The sequence below is a fragment of the Podarcis vaucheri genome, assembly GCF_965113315.1.
Source record: "Podarcis vaucheri genome assembly, chromosome: 2".
NCBI classification, from domain to species: domain Eukaryota; kingdom Metazoa; phylum Chordata; class Lepidosauria; order Squamata; family Lacertidae; genus Podarcis; species Podarcis vaucheri.
In genome coordinates, this window is record NC_138760.1 from 76,804,491 (window position 1) to 76,831,107 (window position 26,617).

General features: G+C 46.2%; 1 protein-coding gene across 4 annotated transcripts in view; it reads left to right on the plus strand.

The window, feature by feature from the left end:
* The window catches only part of BSN (bassoon presynaptic cytomatrix protein), a 208,085-nt gene that overhangs the window by 169,794 nt on the left and 11,674 nt on the right, over positions 1 to 26,617 (plus strand). For all 4 annotated transcript variants that reach the window (XM_082214464.1, XM_082214463.1, XM_082214466.1 and 1 more), the window contains exons 4-6: positions 636 to 1,064; positions 6,134 to 12,979; positions 24,423 to 26,574. In XM_082214464.1, coding sequence (XP_082070590.1) covers positions 636 to 1,064; positions 6,134 to 12,979; positions 24,423 to 26,574 — 9,427 coding nt within the window. The remainder of the gene's footprint in view (positions 1 to 635; positions 1,065 to 6,133; positions 12,980 to 24,422; positions 26,575 to 26,617) is intronic.

Below are 26,617 nucleotides of genomic sequence, written 5' to 3' on the forward strand. Positions count from 1 at the left end.
CTGCACTAAAAAGAATAAGAAAAATAAATATTTGATGTTCATTTTCAGTTGCTGTTGTTAACAATAATAATCATGAATCCAAATAAGCCTAATAAGCCTTGTTTGACCTGACAGCAATCCTGGGAGGCTGGTCAATGTTAATCCCATTTTAGAGATGGTGAATTGAGGCTGCCACACTCTGACTTGCCCAAGGCCTCCTGTCCATGACTGAGTTATAATTTGAACATCTAAGGCTAGGGGAAGGGTTATAGGTTTGCATGCAGAAGGTCCAACATTCATTTCCCCAGCATCTCCAAGTGAGGCTGGGAATGTTGCATGTCTGAAACCCTAGAGAACTGCTGCTAACTAAGCTAGATGGATCAACGGCCTATCTGTCCAAGGTTGTAATCTTACGTGCACTGACCTGGGAGTTAGCCCTACTGAATTCAATAGGATTTACATCAGTCCATTAGAGCATGGCAGTTTGGGGGTTACAACAAAATCTGCTTTCCTCCACATAATGTAAAGTGGAAATAATTATGTTTAACTCAAAGAGAAGAAATATGTTGCATTCCATAGGAGAGGTATCTTCATGCTGATCTTGAATGAAATGTGGATTTCATTCCTGTTTGTTTGTTTTTTCCATCTTATTTCAGAAAAATGAATGGCTGTGTTTGAACTGCCAAACTCAGAGGCTGCTAGAAGGAAGCCTAGGAGACCCTGCTCCAATGCCACTGCCTGCTCCAAAGCAACAGCCAACTGGATCCCCTCGACACCAACCCGGAGGAATTGGTCAGCAACAGAGAGGAGCTCCTCAGCAACCTGAAATGTCAGCTCCTCACGACAGGCACCTTTCACAAGCAAACCATCTCAGGACTTCAGAACCGAGCAAATTACCAACCACTGTCCAAGACAGAAAGCCTCCTGCTCCATCAGAAGGAAAGCCACTCCCCAAACTACCCGAAGAGCCTCCCAAAGCTTCTGAAAGTCCATTGCCAAAGGGGAAAACTATGGCCACAAAACCAGAAGCGGATATCAAAGATAGCACGACCGTATCTGAGTCTCAGAAAACACGAGAACAGGAGGTAAGCATCGCTCCACTGGACACAATGGTTTAGTTATAAGAGGTTTCTTTTGAGTAGCTGATACCCAACCTAAAAGCCAACAGGAGACAGTTTATTAAAGTGTTTTTAGCTGGCAGTCAGGCAGGGGATGATAGAGACATGGTCTGCTATCCAACAGGCCTCTTCGCACAAATGCACCATATTTGCAGAAGTCTCTCTTGAGGTTTTTTCCCCCTTGCCAAGATTCGTTCCTCCACTTCATTGCTTGCTATTTTTAAAAACATCCCTGGATTTTCGAAACACTAATGCCTCGAAGCATAACTGGATTGAACATATACTAGTTTAAAAAATGTATGGAGTTAATTTCAAGAGTCTTCTTAATAAATTAATGGAGAAAGCATGATTGTTTTTGGGTGACATTATACTTTAACATCAACAACATGGGCCACTGTAACTGTAACAACATAGGCTTTTGTGTGGTAATCAGAAGCACATCACCAGGTGAGGTGGAGATGAAGGTGCTGAGATGGTGGGGAGGTCAGCATAGTGCAAACTCTGGCAGAGCCAATGTGGTGCTCCTGCTGGTGCGTTTGCATCTACCCACTGCCTCCTCCTCTGCCTCCAAATAAGCCACAGTGGGTCACCTGCCAGAAGCTTGTGTAGTGGCTCAACCCTAGCTGGCAACTTTCTTCCAGTTGTAATGTTTTAGTCCAAATGCAAGAACTGCCTTTCTGGATCAGACCAAGCAGGACATGAAGGTGCTTGTTATTTGTCTCCAGCATCTTTCATAAGTGTACCTCTTATGCACAGAGAGGTTTCACCTATCACAGCACTGTTTGTTTGTGGGACCAAGCACAGTAGGCCAGTGACCCTGCTGGGTGGTTTGTAATAGCAGAAATGATGACAAGACAAGAGTGTTTGTTTATGCACAGTGATTTAAGGCATGTTTTACAGAGAAGACCTTTTAGAGAGTCTTTTTCCTTCCTTCTGACCCTAGTGTAATGCCTCTGCAGCCTTAGGTTCAAACTACATGTTACACTCATATGTATGTAGTTGCATCCTAATAGACCTCGTTATGTTTTAAACACAGCTTTTGTGTGGGTGTGTGGCGGGGGTTATCCAGCAAAAGCCGGTAGGAGTCAAAATGGCTACCTGTGAATAACATTTGCACCTGTGAAGTCAGTGTCTGTTCCTTTTTAATAGCATTCGCTATTGGGTAATAATAGGGGTTACCGAGATCTAGCAGAGTTTAGCAGAGAGAATGAAAGTGCGAGCAGAGGAGGTGGAGTGTTAGGCGCCACCTGCACAGTGTGAGGCTAATTGTGAGATGCTCCAGAGAAAAAACAAAGGTGAAATTGAGTGCTTGAGGGATAAGTGAAAAGCTCTTGCTGGCAGAAGAAGTGGAAAGGTGGAAAGAAGGAAGAGAGAGTGCAGAGGGCAAGGCCCCAATACTCAACATCAAAATGTCATTTTGACGTTTCCTCTTTCCCCTCTCCTGGCTCCTCCCAGGACAGCAAAGATACTTCCCAGAGGACTTTACAGCAAGCTGGTGTTTCTGCTGTTCTTTATACAGACTCTCTTTGCTTCTGTTTTTAATCAATTGTTCACATTGACTAATTTCAATTTACTACAGCTGAAGGATCTGCCTTCTCAGCCCCCCTGAACTGCAAGTAGGGAGTAAGCATTAGCCTAGATGACATTTAACACTAATTTGGTTAGGGCTTTGTGAGAATCTCCAGTTATGCAATACCAATCCTGCTGCCAATGCTTTGATTGGGGTATTGATTAAAAACAAAGTTTTATTTGTGCCACTGTCCCTTGCCTCAATCCCTTGGGCTTTCTCTGCAAAATTGTCAGCCCCTGAAATTAAACTCCACAGAGTGGTTGCTGCCTCCAGAGACACTGATTAGCTGGTCTTTTGTCCTCTCTTGTTATTTTGTCACCTGGTCTTGGCATCTGAAGTGCAGGAATTAAGATCTTCAGCCTCTTGCTATTCAGGGCATGAATAAAATTCCCTTCTTGATCTCAAATTCTAATTATAAGTTCCACAAGTTCTGTGTGAAGATTTAAAATATTCACTGCTGTATGTGGGATTTCAGTCACCATAAACTTTACTGGAGCCCTGGGAATAAACATAATGCTTAGCTGAACTGCAGCAACATTTCTGAAATGCCCTTTTCGGCGCATTTTTGCTGTGAGGAATTTGTAGAAAAGAATGGAGGTGGAGTTTGTGCCACACAATCACAATGCCTTCTTTATCAAACAAAGACAAATGTCCATCAGGTATTTGCATGGGTGGTGGAGCACAAGGTGGAGCAAGACTGCAAAGGAGCAGAAGGGTAAGTATTTTTAGGGGAGGGCAGAATATGGAGCAGGATCCTCACTTTTGCTCTATTTATAGAGGCTGGCAGCCTGCAGGAAGCTGCTGAATTACTGGGGCAGAAGAGGCTCATTATATTTTATCCTAGGCATGAGCAAAGAAACCCTTAAGAGAGAGTGAGCAAAGGTGGGTGGTGTGAAAGGAAGAGGAAAGCTAATATTGAGTGATGCATATTTTTAGTTTTGAAGGAGCCTACTTTTCCAGCTCTTTGGGCAAATGTTTTGTTTGCTTTTGGGAGGAGGTGTCAGATCATGACTGGCTTGTGGCAGGTTTTGCCAAACACCTATTAAAAAAAACCTAACTCTGTAGTTGCTTGAAAAAAGTATACTGCTTCCAAATTACTCTAATTCTTTGGCATAAGAAGCCTCAGACTGCCTGCAGTTAGGATTGTAAAATCCTGTCCTGATATATCAAGGCCCCATTGCCCAAATGTTCTGCACCCTATCCATGAGAATTACATCCTTTTAAAAAAAAACAAAACAACCTCCTCTGAAAATTTTTGAATGCAATTTCTCTTTTACCCATTATTTTATGGAGAACGGTTGAAATAAATGCAGGAGAAATTGTAATCACAGGACTAGAACCAACAATGGCAGATTAATTTATTTGCCGCACCAAGAAATTAACAGTGTTGTTAACAGTGCCACATCACTTTATAGTATATTAAAGATATTTAAATAGCCATTAATAGCCATTCTTCCACACCAGAGAATAATGGTCTTTTGACAGCTGGCTGTCAAGTTTGGGATTTTTTTTGACAAGTAATATTCTTGACAGTTAATCTTCCAGCCCACATTTTCAGAGGTACGCAGCAAGCAAATATTTGAACAAGTTGAAATAGAGCTGTACACACAAAGTGGGTAGTTGCTGGGGTCACGAACAATGGTGTTCCAAACTTCCCTACAAATGTTCACCAATCTGCAGATTTGTACATGAAAAATAGTCAACTTAGGCATTAATTTTGAAAATAGTGCTTATTAACAACTGTTGGCCATGATAGCTATATGGAAACTCCATGTTCAGAGGTCCTGTATCTCTGAGGACCAGGTGCTGAGGCAATCATACCTGACTTGTGAGCTTTCAGAGGGCCTTCCTGGCTGTTGTTGGTAATATGTCACTGGACTAGATAAACCTTGGCCTGGTCCAGCAAGGTAATTCTTGCAGTCTTAACTTGTAGGATTTCAAGGTTTGTGCTCCTTCTTATTGCAAAAGGAACACTTATATTTTCACTAGACTTCAGGCTACAAAAAAAATGCTAGAGCATACAACTTTGGAGCCAACCAGCCTTGGGCAAACCAGATGGTCCTTTTTAAAAGGAAAGGAACCAGCCAATAAGACACTGTCATCTTAGCCCCTGGGTTGACAACAAGAGAGCACAGATTTACAAAACTGCAGAGCCAGCTATTTGGATTTTACAAATGTTTTGTTTGTTCCTAGGGACTTGCTGAAATCCAGACCTGTCAGAAGCAAACAGATGCAGTAAGGCTTAACATGTTGAAGACTTGGGCTACACTTAGACATAATTTAATTTTTAAAGAAATATCTAAGTGTATAACATGAAATAATAAAGATTTTTTTTAAAGAAAGAGATGTAAGTTGATCATAATCAGTGCTGTTTTTCTAGAAAAAGAGGTGCTGGAACTCACCATGCCCACCTGAGAGGTTTTGGAACTGAGTTCTGGCGAGTTCTGGCTGGGGGAAAAAGCCCTGATCATAGTTAATGAATGACAATCAGAGCAATCAGAATAATTCTGATTTTGTTAATACAGAGTTGAGGGGAATCACATTTTCCTAGCAGCAAAATGTTTCAATTTGGTTCTGGGAAAATATATTGTTTCTCAAAACCAGAAGTGCTTCCTGGAAGAATGACATCTGCAACAAATGACTAAGAGCTGTTCATTTATTAGATTGTAAATGGATTGCGTGAAAGGTCCTGTCCGTCTTGCTTTACTGTCATGAACTTGGCAAGAAGGAATTTTTAATTAAATGCATCATGCAATGATACTTCTTTCATGTTAATTTGCAAGGGTGCCGGATTTTTGTTTCTAAACTTGATAGCTTTGCTTACATTCTTTGACATCTGAGTATTGAGAGAGAGGGTGGGGTGCAAGCTTAAAAATAAATTACCGGTACTTCAGAAGGTCGGCGGTTCGAATCCCCGTGACGGGGTGAGCTCCCGTTGCTTGGTCCCTGCTCCTGCCAACCTAGCAGTTCAAAAGCACGTCAAAGTACAAGTAGATAAATAGGTACCGCTCCGGCGGGAAGGTAAACAGCGTTTCCGTGCGCTGCTCTGGTTCGCCAGAAGTGGCTTAGTCATGCCGGCCATATGACCCGGAAGCTGTACGCCGGCTCCCTCGGCCAATAAAGCGAGATGAACGCCGTCACCCCAGAGTCGGTCACGACTAGACCTAATGGTCAGGGGTCCCTTTACCTTTTTACTTGCTTATGACTCCTGAGTTTAGGAGCCCTCCCCTTCTTAATTTTTAAAATTATTATTAAAGTGAGGGATAACACTTTTGTTACTTGCTAAATTGTGGCTATTGTGTTGTAGTTTTTTTCTTCTTCAAATTTTGAGGGTTTTATGTCCCGTCATGATGTCTAAGTTAATTATAGCTCAGGATTTCTGCAAGCCTGTGTGATAAACTGGGTTGTGCTCATAAAAGTCTCTTTTAATGGCATCTAATGGAATTTGTTTTCTCTTCTTTTGTAGGAATCCAGTAAGCCTTATCCACCAGACCTGTCTCGTAGCCCTCAAAGCTTGAGTGACACTGGTTACTCATCTGATGGCATATCCAGTTCCCAGAGTGAGATCACGGGCTTAGTGCAGCAAGAAGGAGAACAACTAAACGAAACCGGAATTGTAGAGCCAAGCCCTCCAAGTCCTTCAGAACTCACTAAGCTGGAAAGCAGCATGCGGCCCCTACTGGAGTCCAAGGGGCTGGCTCAGGAGCCAACAGACAGAGGTAAAACATACCACGAATTACGAGAGGAGCAGAGGGAAAGGCAGAGGCCACGGTCCCTTTCTATCACCCCGGAAGCCTTTGATTCTGATGAGGAGCTAGAAGATATCATGGAAGAAGATGAAGACTCTCTAGAATGGGAGAACCAGAAGGAGCAGAGGGACAGCATGGAGTCTTCAGATGACTTCGGCAGCAAGCTACGCCACGACTATGTGGAAGACAGCAGCGAAGGAGAGTTCTCCATCGTACCAACAAGGCAGAAAAGCAAAGAACCTGCCATGACTGACGAAGAGTTCATGAGAAGGCAACTCCTGGAGATGAGCGCAGAGGAAGATAACCTGGAGGAGGAGGAAGAATACGATCGTGTAAAATATAGCGTTGCAAAAAACGGGCACAAGCCTGACTCAGAGAAAAGCAGGGAGGCCGCCTTATCCAAGAGACGCCTGCCTCACAGCTCCGGCAGCATATATGAGGAGGAAAGAAAAGAGCTGGAAAGTACTGAGGGGGAAGACATGGCTGCATCTCAGGGAGGTTTGCGGCGTTTCAAAACCATTGAATTAAACAGCACTAACAACTATGGCAGAGACATGGAGATCAGCCAAGAGGCAGACATCAGCCTGGACAGAGAACCTGAACTGGAGATGGAAAGCCTGACGGGATCCCCAGAAGACAGGTCAAGAGGCGAATATTCTTCCACCTTGCCAGCAACAACACCCAGTTACACATCAGGAACCTCCCCCACCTCCATCTCTTCCCTGGAGGAGGACAGCGATAGCAGCCCTAGTCGCAGGCAGAGGCTGGAGGAGGTCAAGCAGCAGAGGAAAGCCCGGCATCGCTCCCACGGACCTCTGCTGCCAACCATAGAAGATTCCTCCGAGGAAGAAGAGCTGCGGGAGGAAGAGGAGCTCTTGCGAGAACAGGAAAAAATGCGAGAGGTAGAACAGCAGCGCATCCGAAGCACGGCTCGGAAAACAAAGAGAGATAAAGAAGAGCTGAGGGCACAGAGGAGGAGGGAAAGGTCTAAAACGCCACCCAGCAATCTGTCTCCCATTGAAGATGCATCACCCACCGAGGAACTGCGTCAGGCTGCAGAGATGGAGGAACTGCACAGATCTTCCTGTTCAGAATATTCTCCTTCCATTGACTCTGAGGCAGAGGGGTTTGATGTCATTGCCTCCAAGCTGTACAAGTCTGGCAGTGAGTACAACCTCCCAACATTTATGTCCCTCTATTCTCCAACAGAAAAAACTGCTGGCTCTGGTTACCCCTCCAACAAGCCCCTGAAAAGTGCGGAAGAAGCTTATGAAGAGATGATGAGGAAGGCAGAAATGTTTCAGAAGCAGCAACCATCCCAGCAAAGCGTCTCCTACAGTAACACCTTCCAGCAAGTAGGCTATCGTGGTTCAGAAGGCCAAAATAATTTCGAATACCAATACATAGATGACTACAGCTATGACGGCCGGAATTTAGACTCCTCTCAAGCAGACTATCAGAACGAACTTTCCAAATCTGGGGCAGTTTATGAAGAAATCCTTCAGACATCACAGAATATCTCCAGGATGCATCAATCCTCTTCTCTGGATTTGACCCTTGAACAGGAAGTAAAGAAGAAAGGGAGAGAAGATGCTTATCAAGAAAAGCAGTTTCTGAATGCAGAGAGTGCTTATGAAAGTGGCCCACTCACTCCTGGGACAAGCCCAACCCAGTTGTCTGCTCCTGTCTCCTTTTCCTCCACTGAAAGCAGCGCAGGCAGAATAATCCCTGATGTTCGAGTCACTCAACATTTCGCAAAGGAGAGTCAGGAGCAGCCAAAGCTTCATAGCTCACCCACAGCACCTAGTTCAGTTTCAAAGAGCGTAACAACGCCCTACACATATGCTAAAGGAACTAGCACCGTCACCACTGTTGTTTCCAGTCCTGCAAGTGCACCACGAATCTACAGCTCTCCGACTTCTCTGAGCGGCTCAGATGCCCCATCCGTGTCCACTACTAGCCGAAGTTATACTCAAACAAAAGTAACAGCCAGCTATGGTTGTCAAACAGAAAATATTTCCAGGGTCAGGAGCGTTGCAGAGATTAGTGGGCCGTCAGCAAGAGAGAAACTCCAAAGCATGACTGACAAGTCCACTGGACCCATGTCAACACCTAAAACATATCCCTACTTCAAAAGCTCAAGCCCACCACTTTCCCCTTCTTCTCCTACTCAGAGCCCCACTCATTCTGTTCCTAGAGCTGGGGTGCCACCCAGTTCAGGGATGGGGGTTAAATCAACTGCAGAGTTTTCCACCCAAACCCATAGCCCAGTTCTCGCCTATGATGCCCCCACGACTACCGCTATGTCAACCTCTTCTCCAATGGTAGCTCAAGGAACACAAACTCCCTACCGATCGAGTTCCCCTCGCCTTGCTCGGCAACAATCATCACAAGAATCTCCCTTTATGGTCATCACATTAGCAGCGGATGCAGCCATTCAGACCAAGCCGATTGGCGTAAGTTCCTCCATTTCACCAGCCTCCTCTCCAACTCGGCAAGGCCGCCAGCATAGCTACAGTCAAACAGTAATCCATGCAGCGCAACTCCAACAAGAGCAGCTGCAGTCCACTTACACAAAGACCCAATCAGCTTTCGAAAGAGCCTCTGCTCCTAGTGCTGCAATGCAGAAAGTGCAAACAACTGCTGCCGAGAGCATGCCTGGTGTGTATAGCTGGGGAACACTGCCTGCAGAGAACATCTCTTTGTGTCGGATATCATCAATACCTGGGACATCCAGAGTAGAACCTGGACCCAGAGCAGTTGGTAGTAATATTGTGGACCTGCGGACTGCAATAAAGTCAGCTCCAATCATTATAACAGACCAAGGGATGGATCTCACATCCCTAGCTACGGAGAGCAGAAAATACTGCCTCACTATGGACCAGTCACCAAGTCGGCAGTCTAGCACCATCCAACCCTTAATTATCAACCTTAATGCCCAGGAACAGCCCCATGCTATCATAAGCACAGCCACCACAGTCAGCATCACTGTTGCATCTTCCATGCTTGTGTCTCAGCCAAAGCATCCTGCGGTCTATGGAGACCCTTTCCAGAACAGAGTGGACTTTGGTCAAGGGACGGGGAGTCCTGTCTGCCTGACACACATTAAGCAGGTAGAACAAGCAGTTCAGACTGGTACCTTCAGAGGAGTTGCAAGCGGCACTGGAATTTCTGCTTCTGCAGGCCGTCCGGAAGCTGCAGGTCCCCAGCAAGCGAAATTTGCAAGATACAATTTGCCCAACCAGATGACATCCTTGATGAAAAAAGATGCCCTGATCACTCAGACCAACAATGCACAGAATATTGTGAGTGCCATTCCCAGACCGTTTCCTCAGGACCAAAGTTCAGAGGTGTATAGAGGGATCCCAGTAGAACTGAAAACTCAGACACCCCCAGTCACCATTGGGACTAAGAAATCCCAGGTTATGATGGTGCAGATGGATGATATTGCAACAGGCCCTGTCACCAAACTCATCAAAGAGGAACCTCCTCCCAATGCCTTGGATCTCACAGGGATGAAGCCTGAAAGTCAAGTAGCATGCTGTGACGTAGTGTACAAATTTCCCTTTGGAGGCAGCTGCACTGGGGCTTTTAACCCTTCTTCCAAGGTGCCAGAGAAAAATGTTGGGGATGCAGGAAGCGCTGACAAACCTAGTGGCCAGTACTATGGCAGCAGAGAACAGGAGGTGGCAGAGGCATATCCTTATCGAGAACAAGCAGCGCCAGGGCCTAATCCGTACGAGGAGCACAGGTTCTACCATCATGGCCTGTTTGGGAGACTGTATTCCTCAATGTCAGACACAAACCTTTCTGAAATGGGCTTGAACTATTACCCAGTTAAGGGAGGGCAGCCCTTCAACGCCCCTCCTGGGGATTCCGCTGTGGATCTGACCACCATGAAACCTCCGTACAGCCACAGCTTCACCGAGGGAGGCTACACGGGGCACGGAATGCAGTACGGCTCTTTCTCTGACCTCAGGCAGGCCAGTGACTTGCTGAGCCATTCCTACCCAATGCGGAGATATAGCTCGGCCTCCAATATCTACTCTGACTACAGGTATTCGCTAAGAGGGGACCTGGCAAATTTCCAGGAAGCCAGCCTGGCTCATTATAGCGCCACGACAGCTCGCGAAATCAGCCGAATGTGTGCAGCACTCAACTCTATGGACCAGTACGGTGGCCGGCATGCGAACAGCTCAGATCTTCTCCAATATGGACAGTATGGGCCAGGAGGGGGCGGAGGCATCTCGGCCCAGCAGGGTGCCATGAAATCAAACATGATGTACAAGCCAAATTTCCCAGAGTCTGGCCAAGGCTATGGAAACCTAGCCCAGTACAACCTCTCCAGACTTGGAGCTGTCAGACAGGGACTCCCTTCCACGGCCACCGTCCGAGCTGCTGATGGCATGATTTATTCAACCATCAACACACCAATCGCATCAACTCTCCCCATCACTACCCAGCCAGCTTCTGTGCTGCGCCCCATGCTCCGAGGCCTATATAGACCCTATGCCCCAGGCAGTATCACAGCTGTCCCTCTGGCCAGCTTGACCAGAGTGCCTCTAGTTGCTCCCAGGATGCCCCTTGCATCCCAAGGTCTGTATCGTTATCCAGTGCCCAGCAGACTCCCAGCGGCTCCCACATCTTCAGTAATGGAAACACCAATGTATTTGGGGAAGCCTGTTAGCACCACTGCAGCCAGCACTGCTGCCAGTAGCGTAAGCCCAGCACCAGTTTCCAAGCCCTCGGCTCCGACTGCTGTCCCCTTGCAAAGGCCTGAGCAGAAAGGCAGAGAGGAGGCTGCTGCAGTGACTTCTGGGGTGCAGAGTACTGTCAGGGATGCCAGCCAAGGACAGCAGCAGCAGCAGCCACCGCCACCGCCGCCTCCACCACCACCACCACCACCACCAACCCAGAAACAGGCTGAAGCTACCCAGCCCAGCATTGCCAGCAAAGCAGCCACAGAAAGGGAAGAAAAGGAGAAGGAGGAAGAGAGGCAGAGGAAGCAGCAGGAGCACATCCTTCAGATTGAGAGGGAGAGAGTCGAGCTGGAGAAACTGAGGCAGATGAGGCTGCACGAGGAGCTGGAGCGGGAGCGAGTGGAGTTGCAGAGGCACAGAGAGAAGGAGCAGCTGCTGATGCACAGGGAGATCCAGGAGCTGCAATCCATAAAGCACCAGGTCCTGCAACAGCAGCAGGAGGAGCGCCAAGTCCAGTTTGTGCTGCAGCGGGAGCAGCTGGCCCAGCAGCGCTTGCAGCTGGAGCAGATCCAGCAATTGCAGCAGCAACTGCAGCACCAACTGGAGGAGCAGAAGAGGCAGAAGAGCACCTTCCCTCCCGTATGTGACCCATCGGGGAGGCTCCCTCCCCAGGCCGCGTCAGAGATCACCATAGAAATGCAGCGGACCCTTGCTCAAAATGGGCAATACTGGCCACCCATGAACCAAGCATTTATAGCTACTGCGGCCCCAGGGCAAGACGGGCAAGGGCAGCCTCGCTACCCTGGACTCCAGAGGCCTCTCACCAACTCAGCCTCTGAAATGTCCCTGCAGACGGAAGACCAGTGGGAAGCCGGTCGGGGGATCAAGAAGAGGAACTCCATGCCGCGCCTCCGGGATGCTTATGACAAGGAGCCAGGCCACGAGCCATATGTTGCCGTGAAGAAGATCACAGACAGCAGTGTGCAGACGGATGAGGAAGATGGGGAGGAGCGCTTCTATGCATCCCGCCGCCGGCGGACCCGGCGCAGCACCGACTGTAGTGTGCAGACGGACGAGGAAGACAACGGCGAGTGGGAGCAGCCCGTGCGGCGCCGGCGCTCCCGCTTTTCACGGCACTCAGACTCCAACGCAGAAAGCAAGCCAGACTCTTCAGCCAAAGGCACGGCTAGCATAGCGATCCAGACCATCAGCGACTGCTCTGTGCAAACTGAACCTGACCAGCTCCACCGAGTGTCCCCTTCCATCCACATCACCACCCATGACCCCAAGGTGGAGATCGTGAAATACATCTCTGCCCCTGAGAAGACCCAGCGAGGAGAGAGCCTGGCTTGCCAGACGGAGCCGGAAGCGCAGCCACAGCCAGGCATCGTGATCCCCCAGCTCACTGTGCCTACGACGATTACGCCTTACTCCTCCAACATCCAGATCGTAAGCACAGGCCCCCTGGATCCCCATTCGGTCCGACAGCAGGCCTTGGGGAAGAAGAAGCCCGACCCACTTGAAATTGGCTACCAATCCCACCTGCCGACAGATTCCTTGTCTCAGCTGGTGTCCCGTCAGCCTCCCAAGTCTCCCCAAGTGCTCTACTCCCCAGTCTCACCCCTGTCCCCACATCGGCTGCTAGAGTCTTCCTTCACAACCAGCGAGAGGCTCAACAAGGCCCACGTGACCCCGCAGAAGCACTTCACAGCCGACACCACCCAGCGCCAGCAGACCCTACCTCGCCCCATCAAAACCATGCAGCGGTCCTTATCTGACCCCAAGCCCATCAGCCCAACATCAGAGGAGTCTGCAAAAGACAGGTTCTCTTTGTATCAGCATGCGTTGCTTCCTGGTAGCCAGGTAAGATTGCCGCTTGTCTGATAAGTAAGAGAAGTCTGATGATATTTCTGCTTTTCTTTTTAAAGGCCCCCGCTTATCACGTAATCACTATGCAGCAGGAATGAAGGAGAGCTGCTTTAAAGTCCCTGTGAAGATAAGACACAACAGGCTTATTGGTCACAGCAGGTCCCTCACTCTCCATGTAAAGCTTGTTTTGCAACTTTCTTTACAGACATGCAAGTCAAATGCATGATGCTCTTAATCATGCTCCTCTCCTTCAAGCAGAGTGCCCACATTTTTAAACCCCAAAAATTGCTAAAATAAAATAAAACCATGAAGACACTGAAATAATTATAAAATTACTTTAAGGATTGGTGAGGTAGTGGACATTGACCAGTAAGTACCCACTGCAGCCAGGAGCATAGGAAGGGGGGCGGTGGGGGGCGGTGCATCCCAGATGTCATCCCTGATGGGGGTGACAAAATCCCCTCTGGGCAGATCACCACCACGGCGATTGCGCCCCCTGGGCGGATCGCTGCTGTGCCAATCTGCCCCCCAGGTGGATCGCTGCCATGCCAATCGCCCCTGGGTGCACGGCATGGGTCCGGGTCCCCAAGCGACTAGCTCTGACGCTGACTGCAGCCTGCTTTCACTTGACATGCTGAAAATTTCCAGAACCACTTTTTCAGAGTTCATTTCAAGACATTGAAAGGTATATGCATTTTCTATACAGCAAAGGCACTTCCAAACCACCTTCACTATACTTAAAATGATTCCTCTGTCTTAACCTTTAAGAAATGTATTCCCTCTTACTGGATGTTAATATGTGGTTTGTATATAAGGCATGAATATATATATACAAAGTCCAGGCTATCTGAAAAACTGTATTCCCTCACACGAACCTGCCCAGGTTCTGAGATCTTTAGGTGAGGCCCTTCTCTTGGTCCGGCCACCCTCACAGTTATGCTTGGTGGGGATACGAGAGAGGGCCTTGGGTAATCCCTCCCTGGAGAAGTTATTACGCCTCCCTCCATGTTGTCCTTCCACTGGCAAGTGAATACCTTCTTATTCCAACAGGCTTTTGGGAACTGTCAGCTTTTAATGAAAGGGCAGGTGCTGTTTTTATTATAATTAGCTGTATGTTTTAAATAGATCTCTGATAGATAGATGGATGGGTAGATAGATATTTAATTTCATTAATGTTTAATTGGTTTTTAATTATTGTATTTTTTTTCTATGCTTTTGGCTATTCTTATTTTGTCCGTAAGCCGCCTTGAGTCCCTGTCAGGGAAACAGGCAGGGTATGAATACATTTATTATTATTATACCCCACAGCGTGAAAGAATCCACTGCTACTCCTTATGTTCCCAGTATGATATCAGATACTAGAACATCTTCAGGCAATCTACAGATATCTTAAAGAGGGGAACCATCACATCTCACTCATACAACATTGCAGATTGACATCCTGGTCTTCAGGAGCAAAGTCTAGTTTTGAATTGCACAGCATCCTTACTGAATTTGTGCAAGAAATACATAATGAACTCCATTCCTAACATATTTTGTATATAAAGTCTTGTGCTTTTATTATACCTCTCAGCTTTTCCTACCTACCAACTGCAGCAATTCTTCTCATGTAGGATTGCATTATGTCTGCCCACTTACAGCAATCTCTTTTGCTTCGTTTTTAATATATGTTTGATACTCTGTGGTGTGGTTCAGTATCAGCAAGATACTGAACACACCCAAGTCCAAAATAGCAAGTGCTCCCTTTTCTACATCCTAAAAACCCATGCAGGCAGAGAAGCTGTGTGTTCTCTCCTGTGCCATCTAGTGGCAATAAAGAAAAATAGCCTTTTGTGCTTTGGGAAAAACATGTTGTTAGCTGCTAAGGAACTCCTACGTGGCATCTCAGAGGAACTTTCCCTTCATTAGTACATATGAAAACAAGACATCGATGTGGGAATTGTCATGAGATCTTTCGCTTTAGTACCTGCCAGGACAGCTGTGCAAGGGAAAATCGTATCACATTCCCTAAAATGTCCATCAACTCACCTTCGTCAGTCATATCCTTTTCTATACAGACATAAGAAATCTATATTTTGGAAAGCAGATAAATTGCAATGGAAAGGTGCTTCCAGACATTGGGGGGGAGAGGTTAATCTAGGAAGCATTCTAATTTTCTGGCTCTAGCAGGCTGTACATCTGTATTCTTGCTCTGTCAAGCTATTGTGGTAGGCAACGCAGGTTTTCCAGATAGTCTTAGCATTACAGTTTGCAGCTGTAAGAAACCAGTACAAGTGCTAACAAATGTTTTCTATTGCAAAGTGGTCCCAGTCAATAAACCTGCTGTTATGTTTTGAACTAATTGCAGTTTTTAAACGACCTTCAAGTGCAGTCCCCAGTACAGCACATTGCAGTAGTTTAAAAAAAGACTGTGCCAAAACAAGAACAGCATATCAAGAACAACTATCTCTGGCTTAGCTTTGTGTCACTGAGATTATATGGGCCACTATGGATAAGACTAAATCTAATAGCATCCCCAGACTACAGGCCTGATTCTTAAGGGGGAGTGCAACCCCATCCAGAACAGGCAGCATAGCATCTCCCATGGCAGACAGACTAGAATACTGTACATAGCACACCCCAAATTTATGGGTGACTTCGCTCAGATGTTAACAGCACGGGGACAGAATGGAACCTGGCAGAACACCAGAGACAGAGCTGCAGTCCCCAGCACCACCTTCTGAAATAGTATGGAAAAAAGTCCCCCCAATCTTGACTTCAGACAGCCTTTCCAGAAACATACCATGATTGATTATATTGATAGCTGCTGAGAGGCCCAGGGAAATTGACAGGGTTTTGCAGTATCCCAACCCTACACCCAGCAGATTTCATTCCTCAGGACAAGCAATGCTATTTCAATGACAAAACCAGGTCAGAAAAAGGATTTGGGTGGGTCCAAAGAATTTGTGTCATCCAAGAATGTCTGCAGTTGCACTTAAGCTTTCCCCTAATGGAAATGTTTGTGACCAGCTAACAGAGGCGGGGAAAGTCTTGTGGAGACAAAGGAGCCTTCTTAGGGAATGACCATATAACCATTGTCTTCAAGGTAATCAGGATTGCACACACACCCCTCTTTTCATGGACCATTTATCACTTCCTGGAGCCAACTGGTCAAACCCTCTCCTGCTTGATATAGTAAGCAAGATGGTCGTACCTAACAGGTAATTGGCTCTGGTCCTTGTCTCAGAAATTGAAAGTCATTTCATAAAAAAGGAATAGATGGCACTCTGGATGTATTCATTGCAGATCCACAAGAATGCAGAGTGCAGGTTGCCACAGATGCAAGCAGTTTTATCCTCAGAGTACTTAGTAGATGAGTGATAACAGACATCCAAGGACTTATCCCATCAACTTATGTCCCAGTACCTCCGTTTTCTCCCTCTCCTGCATGCTTTAGACTCACACGGTGTCATTTTGAAACACCAGCTGTATTTACTTGGCTTTTTGTGTCTGTAAGTTTGAGTGTTGCATATATCTGAGCAGCCACTGAACAGGGCAAAGAGATATCAGTTGGGGACTTTTGGCCTGTGAATCTAATTAGGCCTGCCAGACCATTTTGGCCAAGCCATGCCCACCTGCCCAGCACCTGATGTCATATATATCGCATCAGGTGTGGGGCAGGTAAAAGCGCAATGGGGGTTTGCAAGGCACATTGAAGCCCCAGCTGTTAGGTGGTTGTTGGGGCTTCAAAACACCACCTAGGGATCTCTACAAGCATCGACAATCAACTGGTTGTGGGTGCCTGAAGTGCACAGCCAACAATCAGCTGATTGTTGGGAATCCAAAGCACATCTCTTACAAGCTGCAGGGATTGGCTGCCCTAGGGAAGTCCCCATTGGGAAATCCATAGTGCACCTGAGGAGGCTAGAGGAAACAGCTTGGATTCAAAATGCTGGAGGAAGCACTAAAAAATGAGGATTTATCCCTCTGCAAAGAAAGTGGTTTGGATTCAGAGTCCTTCATCCAGCTCTTTGAATCCAATTTATTTCTTCTGGAGAGAGAGAAATGTTCAGCTTTCAATCTTCTCTTTCTCTCTCCAGAGGAAACAGCTTGATAAACTTAGGGCTTACATGCTAATTCCTACATGCTTCCCATGTAGGAATTTTGTAGTGTTTGAAGTGCCCTGCAATAGTCATGAAAAGCATTTGACAGTTACACTTCTGGAATGACAACTCTCCAGAATAGGCTTGCATATATGTCAGCCATGAGTTGTATTTGGATTTTTAAGGTGTTTTCTTGCCTGACTTGAAGATACTGCCTCAGTGTGTGAACTGATCACGATGCTCTTAGGCAAATTCTACTGATGAAACAAGTGCTGTTTACATTTTTGATGCAGCATAACATCTTAACATATTCCTCCCTTGTCAGTCTTTGGGAGGTGTCCCTCAGTGCAACTGGAGGATTGCCTAAAGCAATGATATTTAAGTTTTGCCATTATTTCTCCATGTCTACTCTGCACACCTCTCTGCATATCCAGTATTCCATGCTGTAGAATAACCTTTTCTGCAGGAGAATTTCCCCAGCAGATAGACTTGGACATTTCCATTTGATTAACGTTCCAACAATGAATATTTTAACACGCTGGACTTGAATTACATCCTTGGTGTGTGCACATACACAGTCATTTACAGATGCACTCTCAGTGCATCTCCCTGTACACAGTGCTAATATCTTCAGTTTCTTGATTAACAGGCTGGGGCCCAGGTTGACAAAAAGCCCTCATTCCCTGAACACCCTCTCTCCAACCCACTTAGCAAAAGATGGAGTCCTCCTGGGTGACAAAAAATACCTGAAGGCTGTATTCTGTATTGCATAATGGTTGCTTTGATTTTGGCATTTTCCTAGAACACTAGCACTAATTGCAGCATCAGTAAGAGCACAATAGTTGGTTAGACGAAGGGTCCCTCTAGAAGAGTTTTTGGATTTGATATCCCGCTTTATCACTACCCTTCAGGAGTCTCAAAGCGGCTAACAATCTCCTTTACCTTCCTCCCCCACAACAAACACTCTGTGAGGTGAGTGGGGCTGAGAGACTTCAGAGAAGTGTGACTAGCCCAAGGTCACCCAGCAGCTGCGTGTGGAGGAGCGGAGACGCGAACCTGGTTCACCAGATTACGAGTCTACCGTTTTTAACCACTACACCACCCTGGCTCTCTCTGTTAGATGCTTCTAGGAGACCCGCCTGCAGCCTCCCCCATTGCTTCCTCCCTCTGCCCCCAGGAACTGGTATTTAGAGGTTCCATTTATTTACCATGACTGATAGCTGTTGATAGCCTTATCCTCCGTAAACCTGTCTAATCCTCTTTTAAAGTCATCACAACATCTTGCGGCAACAAATTCCATAAGCTCATTACGTGCTGTTTGAAAAAGTACTTTCTTTTGTCTGTCCTGAATCTTATCATCAATTAATGTAAATAGTGACCCTGAATTCTAGTTGGAAAGGAGGGGGGAATCCCTTTTTTAGTTATTCTCTCTAGACCATTCAAAATGTTTTTCTCCAGTACAACTTCTACAATATCCCTCTTGTTCACCTGTAAAAGCCTCAGCTGCTTTAACCTTTCATGGTAGGGAAGGTGCTATGCACTCATCATTGTGTGCCCTCTTTCAGCATTTGCTCCAGCTCTACAATATTCTTTACATATTCAAATACGGTTGTATTACAGCTTTGTACCAAGCCATTACAATACTAACCACTTTATTATTTAGAATCTTGTAAACAACCCTTTATATGAAATTTGTTTTTATCACTGATGCCTCACAATGAAGTGATGTTTTCCACCCGGCATATATGTGGGTGGAATTTTTTCTCTCAGTGTTTATCACTTTTCCATTTTCAGTTAACCTAACTTGCCATTTTGTTTTGCCCATTCACTCAGTTTGCAGACACCCTTCAGGACAGGAGTAGGGACTCTGTCAAGAGTTCAACTGTGAGGGAGAGGTCAGCTTGGCCAGCACACTCCCGGCAGGAAGTGCACTAGGGAAGCACCACCCAGCAGGACTGAACTCTCTGCTCATCAGCTGATGAGAGGGGTGTTAAATCCTGCTATTTTGACTGTATACCAGTTCCCTGTGGGGACCTGGTGGGGACAGCCAATGCAGCATTCAACCTTGCCTATCAGTTGATTGGCATGTGGAAGTGCTTTGGGAGAAATTGGAGGTCAAATTGGACCCCCTGGTAGGCCAAGATTGGCCTGTGGGCTGTAGGATCCCTTTCCCTGCTTAAAGAGCTCTTCTCATTCTACATCAAGCCCCATTCTGATTGATATCATCCAAAAACTTGGCCACCTTACGACTTACTCCTTGGCCTGATGTAAATAATTTAAATCGCATATCCTTGAGGGACTCCACTGCTTACTTCTGTCTATTGTGAATACTGTCAATTTGTTTATTCCTGTCTTATGGTGCCTCTTCTTTAACCAATTATCATGAGAGGACCCTGAACAATGGTTAGACTAATAGATTTGTAATTTCCTGATTTTCTGTCAGCTTTAAAAAGTTGATACAGTATTATTTTAAGGAAATCAGTTTTAATGACAAGGGTCATATTTTAATTGGATGATCAACAATTTCATATTGGGTGTGTGGCATCTGGTGACTTTTTTTGTGGTCAATTAGCCATAGACCTTCATCTCTTGCCATCTCTAATGAATACTAGTTCCTGTATCTTCCACAGTGAATTCATCCTGCTTCTCAGTAATCTTCCTATTCTCATTCAGCAATTCTTTCACACCACTTTTGTCTTAACAGTCTGACAGCTCCCCAGGCTAGTTTCCTCATTCTAAAGGATCAAAATAAAGCTGTATAGTTTTGAACAATATCTCCCTCAAATTTTATTCACTTGGTTTATTGTCATTTTACATTTGTTTTACCAGAGTTTAAGCTCTTTTTGTTTTCCCAATTTGGACAAGGCAACCATTTTCTAAAAGAAAGCTTCTTCCTTTTACTGTTTCCTTGAAGTCTGCTCATTAACTAGGTGGGCATCTTCCTGGCTTTGTTTATTCCTTTCTAATCTGCTGTATAGATTTTATCTGAGCTTCTAGTACAGTATGTTTCATTAGCTTCCAAGTGTTCTGAAGACATCTGATTCTCCCTTTCAACTTCCTTTTAACTAATCCCCTCATTTATTAGGTTTCTTCCGTCAATAACATTATGATTGGCATTCTGGTATTCTCACACTATTCTCATCTTGCTTTTGCCTTCAGGCTTTACACTTGGGACTTCAAGTACTGCAGGATAGTTATTTATTGTTTGATGAACAGCTTGTGTTTGTTAGCTGACAGAATAAAAGATTAGTACCTCTCTGTGTATCAGCTACTAGCTGAGGATGCATAGTGGTAGTGATGTGTAAAATGTTCATGATCTTCAATATTTTCATGCAAAAATCGTCATTTCAAAGGGTGCACAACTTCCCCTTTATTTCCATTTCAAGATTATTTTCATGCTTCTTCCACAGCTCTCCCCCACCACCTCCACTTCAGCTCAGCACTACATGATGTACTTTAATAGGTTAGACACACATGAGAGATGACACATTTTACAAATGATGCAGACTCAAACTCTTGGCAGATCCATTTGATTCCTCCACGCTGTCATTTATCCCCGGTCACTACTGAAATTCTGTTGATTTCACCAGCACTAGACCTACCTCTACAGTATAAACACGTCTGATTGACATATGCACTGAGAATGTGTGGAACTCACCTAGGTATAGTCTGCTACTGTTTAGGCCACTACAAATTGTATGCAGTAAAAAAGGGATAAATTTTCCCATTCTTCAGCATGTGGCTTCAAAGCTGCGGCCTGTTTTATGTGCTGTTCAGTTCTTCTTGGAGCTGCTACTGCAGGATCTGCCGCAATTGTCTCTCCTTCTCTATTGACATCCTGCAGCTGAGGAGTGAGAGAAATCCCTGAAAATCAGCTGCTTTGACAGGCCAAGATAGTAATGACACTAGGGTCCAGGAGTGTTCTTTGTCAGCTGTAGAATCTGGAAGAACTGCTGATACCCACTGATACTTGCTGCCCAAATTTCAGCAGCAGAAATCTCCCTTCTGCAATTGCTGCTGGAGCTGTTGCATGGCTTTTAAATGACAATTACCTAAGATGATGTAGGAATCCAAATGCTGCTTGTTGTGTTGCTGCAAAATGGACTGTTGAGACATGTCCTCCCGATGCAGGAGTGCAAGGGAGAAGGCTAAATATGGCTGCATTATAAGTGCACTGTAAGTATCACAAGCTACCAATGCATTGAATAGGTGTGAGGCAGAGAGCAGTGGACCTATGTAAGCCTCTCTTCCTTTCCCATACTTTTTTCTTTCCTTCTCATTCTCTGTATCCCTTGTTTCCTCTCTGCTCCCTTTCTCTAAGGGAGTCAAAATACTGGCTAAAAGTGCAGTACTTCTAGATGGTTCAGGATATAAAGGAATCACGGGTTAATACCTGCCTTGAAAATCTCAAAACATAGCAAGGCCACGTTAGCCTGATATATACTGAAACTTTATGAAGATCAAGTTATGTCTGGTGCCTGTACAAAGATTTTTGGAAGATCAACAGGTTGGTGAGATCCCAGAAAAATGAAAGTGAGGATCTATCTACACTTTTGTTGTTTAAAGTTAATCCTGCTACATCAAAAGGCTGGCATCCCATATCTTATCATTTATCTTTCTGTTTTTCTCCTGCAATGAAGGGTGACTGCTGAAAGCAATAGAGAAGCAAGAAAGTGTGCTTTTGTGAAACTGCACCATTCCTCCAGGGCACAAGTCACCAACCTTTTTGGACTAGTGGGCACATTATGAAATTTCAGAGAGTTCCAGGTCTCACAATGACTGCCATGAAGGCAGGGGTGGCATAACACAAAATTAGATGCCCACCACTGGCAACCTTATTCTTGCCATGGAAAGTCAGCTACGTTCTGCTGGTCCTGATTATGGAGATCCAACACTGACAGATGCTGTTGCTCTCTAATAACAGGGAGCATTCCCCAGGAAAAAGCAAAAAATATACTAGATAGCCACACCACTCTCGTTTTACAGAAATCGCTTAGAAGGTACCTGCAAATCTTACCCCATAACTTTCTTTCTAAGAAGGCTAGAGACACTTGCCCAGGGACACCACTGGTGACCTAGGGCTAGCAGGCCCTGTGTGGGAAAGCATCTCTCATTTTTCAGCAATGAGAAACGAAAACTGGCTGCTATGAAAATACTCATGAAATGATCTCTGACTGCCCAAAAGCTAATTGTTAATATTTCTGCTCATCAGAATGTCTTCATGTCAGACAGATGACATTTTGCCTGCAAGGCATCCTTGCCCTCTCTGCTTGGCCCAATGGAAACCTGCAGGCTGCATGGCCCTTAGAGACCAATCAGAGATACTGATGGAATAGCTGTTATCCCCTCCTCCAAGATCTACATGATAGCTGTCTCTTTCTAGGGCCCTACTGATCCTGTATAGTCATTTCAAAATATGTTACTTGCATGACCTCAGATACTCTAGCACTGCAAAACGTTGTTCTCTAACATTGTTAGGGTCTCATATTTCCACTGGTTATGTAAGATCTGCCAAGGTGGCAAGACCTTTGGGGAGATTTCCTTCCACCTGGATTTTACATACTGTTTGGCTTGGGCTTCCACAAAAGCAAGACCAAAAAAAAAAATATAATCTCAGGATCATCTGAACTTCAAAGACAGTGGATTTACACCTTCAGACTAAATAAGAGTGCCTTTCCCAGACAGACAAATTTTGCATTATTAGAAACTTGCTTTGCCTACAAAAGCAGAAATCTTCCCAAGATAATCTAAGCAGAGATTTTTATTTTGACTTTTTTATTTTTTTAAAAAAATCAGTGAACCAGACTGAGTTGATTTTTGTTCTGGCTCATTAGAGAAAAATATTCAAGCTGATTCCTGCTTCTTTCAGAACTCATTTCCTCGATGTCAGTAGCTGTGGTGATTCATATAGTATAATATTGCCATTAACATCATTATTCAATTTAGCCTTTCCAATATTAAGAAGCAGTCCCCCACACACCTGCCCCAAATCATGAGAATTTGTATACAGTATATTTTAGTTGTACATTTTAGTTTTGAAGATAACCACCCAAAGGCTTCCTGAATTGGATATTCTCAGTGGGTGTTTTTTGGGGGGGAGGCGGTAAAAGAATGAGGCGCCTCTACTCATATAATGATAAAAGTGTTGTGGGTGCCAGCACAAAATGGCTGCCATGTGCTGCAAATGAATAAAATAAAAAGAAGGGCTGGTACTCTATATCCAGTGAGTACTTTAGCAGAAAGAGCCATGGACATGCTAATCTAGGGCGTTGCCAAATTTCAAAACCTCCATAGAAATACAATTTCGTTAACCTAATTTAATTTAATATAATGGAGAGGGTGAAGCATCATTAAGCAGAATCATTACCATATTGGCCCGAATATAAGCTGCACCCAAAGAGTGGTGTCGCAAGCTGGGGGCAGGGGGGGCGGTGCGCCCTGTGTTCCATGTCTGGGGGGATGACAAAACATCCCCAGGTGTCTTGGCACCCCGTGGGGTGCTTGCCCTGCTGCCCCGGCCTGGGCCTGTCAGCACGAGCAGCCATCGCACCGCCGCAGGCAAATGTGGAGGATCCTCTGCTCATGGCTGCAGCTGCGAGCAGAGGATCCCACCACCGTCCATACGGCTCTCTGGTGGCAGCGGCGGCAAACCGCTACATACAACGCATGCACTGTCACACGCATGCGCTGTGCATACCGATGCCACACATGCGCTGTACATAGCGGTTTGCCACTGGTGCCGCTGGAGCACCGTACAGACACGGTGAGATCCCTGCTGGTACCTCGGGTTACATACGCTTCAGGTTATATACGCTTCAAGTTACAGACTCCGCTAACCCAGAAATAGTACCTCAGGTTAAGAACTTTGCTTCAGGATGAGAACAGAAATTGTGCGGCGACGGCATGGCAGCAGCAGAAGGCCCCATCAGCTAAAGTGGTGCTTCAGGTTAAGAACAGTTTCAGGTTAAGAACGGACCTCCGGAACAAATTAAGTATGTAACCAGAGGTACCACTGTATTTAAAAGTGTGGGATTAGGACCTGGGAGACCAGCGTTCAATTCTCCACTAGGCAAAGCTCACTTGGGCCAGTCACTCTCTCTCAGCCTCACCTACCTCAAAGAGGATTGTTGGGGGGGGGGTTAAATGAGGGGGGGAATCATCTATGCCACTTTGAGTTGAAAAGGGTGAGGTAAAATATGAGATATATATATAATGGGCCTGCCTTAGAAGATAGGAACCCCAGAAGTGTGGGCCACTGTTGAGTAATATACCCACCTGGTAACTAAAAATGGAAATGTGTTCTTTCACACACATGGTTACCTGCTATCTAAATTAAGCTTCCCATTACCTTCTAGATTTCAACCCTGCAGTCAAACACCCTCATTCGGAAAGTGAAACGGACACTGCCTAGCCCCCCACCAGAAGAAGCTCATCTCCCTCTGGCCAGCCAAGCTCACTCACAGATGTACATGCCGGGCCTCATGCAGAAGGGAGTGGCAGGGCCAGCCATTCAGGTGACGAAGGCCAGCCTCCTCAAAGACATTGACCGCGACTTGAAGCTAGTGGAGCACGAGTCCACAAAGCTGCGGAAGAAACAGGCTGAGCTTGATGAAGAAGAAAAGGAGATTGATGCCAAACTCAAGTACTTGGAACTGGGGATTACGCAGAGAAAAGAGTCTTTGCTGAAGGACCGAAACGTCCGCGACTATCCCTACCTGAGATGCTTGGGGGAAAACAGGGATTATATGTCTGACAGTGAGCTCAACAACCTACGACTCTCTGGCTATGAGAGTCTGACCAGGCCTAGTACTGCCCCTTCCAATCAATACGCTGACTTTTCCAGTGCACAGTACACATCAGCCTCCTCTTATACCCCATATCAGTACTCCTCAGGACAAGCTGCCCCACCAGCCCCAGCCGCATTCCAGCAAGCAAGGTTTCAGCCTCCACACTACCCCTCAGCAAGCAATGTCCCTGCACAGAACGGATTCCAAGCAAGCCAGATGCCGGCCTACCCTTCCCAAACGACATACCAGAGTCACAGCTTTACTCCAAGCACTGGGTATCAGTCTGAACAGGTTCTGCAAAGTCACCAAGGCTTCCGGCCACCTTACCAAGCACAGACCACGTATCCCAGTCAGACACCTCAGCCAGCACAGAGCGCTCTTTTCCAGACCCACGCGGACACACACACCACCTCCCAGAAACCGCGGCAGACATCGCTAGCTGACCTCGAGCAGAAGATGCCCACCAATTATGAAGTAATAGGCAACCCCACTGTGGTCATCTCAGCCGCAACTCCAGAAGTGACGTACAGCACCACAACTGTGACCAGCAGCTACGACCAGTACAAGCCGCCAGAAGGAAGGCACCAGGACAGGAGCAGTGTAGCTCAAAGTCCCTCGACCAGCTATTCCTCTGACTCCCTCTACACAAACCTGGAGCAGAACATTCCTCGGAACTATGTAATGATTGATGACATCAGTGAACTAACCAAAGAAAGCACCTCAGCAGAGGGCCAAAAGGGAGATTCGCAGTTGCAGAGCAGCAATGGGCGATATATGAAAGAAAAGAGTGACTTCACAGACACAGATGTCTCCAGCAGGCCTTGTTGCTACCCAAAGGGAGAAGAGTCAGAGGAGGACATGTATGATCACCATGGCCCTGACCATCGAGGGAGAGGCTATCATAGGGGCCCAGAGAGCAATGGGAGGATGTCGGGTAGCTCCGGCTCCTACTACTACGGGGACAGTGATTACAGGCACTCCACTCGCCCAGACAAGCCTGGGTCCACCATGGGAGTGCAGAAGCACTCTTCCAAAAACTTGGCCCCAGCTGTCATCTCTTCCAAACGCAGCAAGCACCGGAAACAAGGTATGGAACAGAAGATCTCAAAATTCTCCCCTATAGAAGAAGCGAGAGATGTGGAATCAGACCTGGCCTCTTACCCAGCAACCACGTCTGTCAGCAGCAGCAGTGTGGCATCCAGAGCAAAGAAGATGCAAGACGACATCACATACGGCCTCAAAAAGAATGTCTATGAACAGCAGAAGTACTACGGTGGGTCTGCCAGGGATACGATGGAAGAAGATGACAGGGCATACAGTGGCGGGCGATCCAGATCGTCTGGTTATGTGTCGGAGAGAATGTCAAGCCGCGAGATCAGGAGCAGGTCCTACGAGAGAGAGAGCATGGAGAGGCCTCAGAGAGGCAGTTCCAAACCTTCTTCCCTTAGCATGAGTCAAAGTCGCGGGCGACCTCCAATTCGCACACAAACCTCAGAAGAAGAGAGCCCCATCAGTCCGTTGGGGAAGTCCATGGGCGTGTCACGGTCCTCGGGTGGGCCTCTCCCTCAGTCTGCTGGGGACAGCTGCTCTCAGTTCTGCTCCAGTCACTCATTGCCTGATGTACAAGAACATATCAAAGATGTGCCAAGAACCCACTCTTACAAGCATGAGGAAGGTTACATCATGGATGATTCACACTGTGTTGTTTCAGACAGTGAAGGTAATGGCTACCTGTGGTAACTTAACCCCAGAGCATGCCCAAG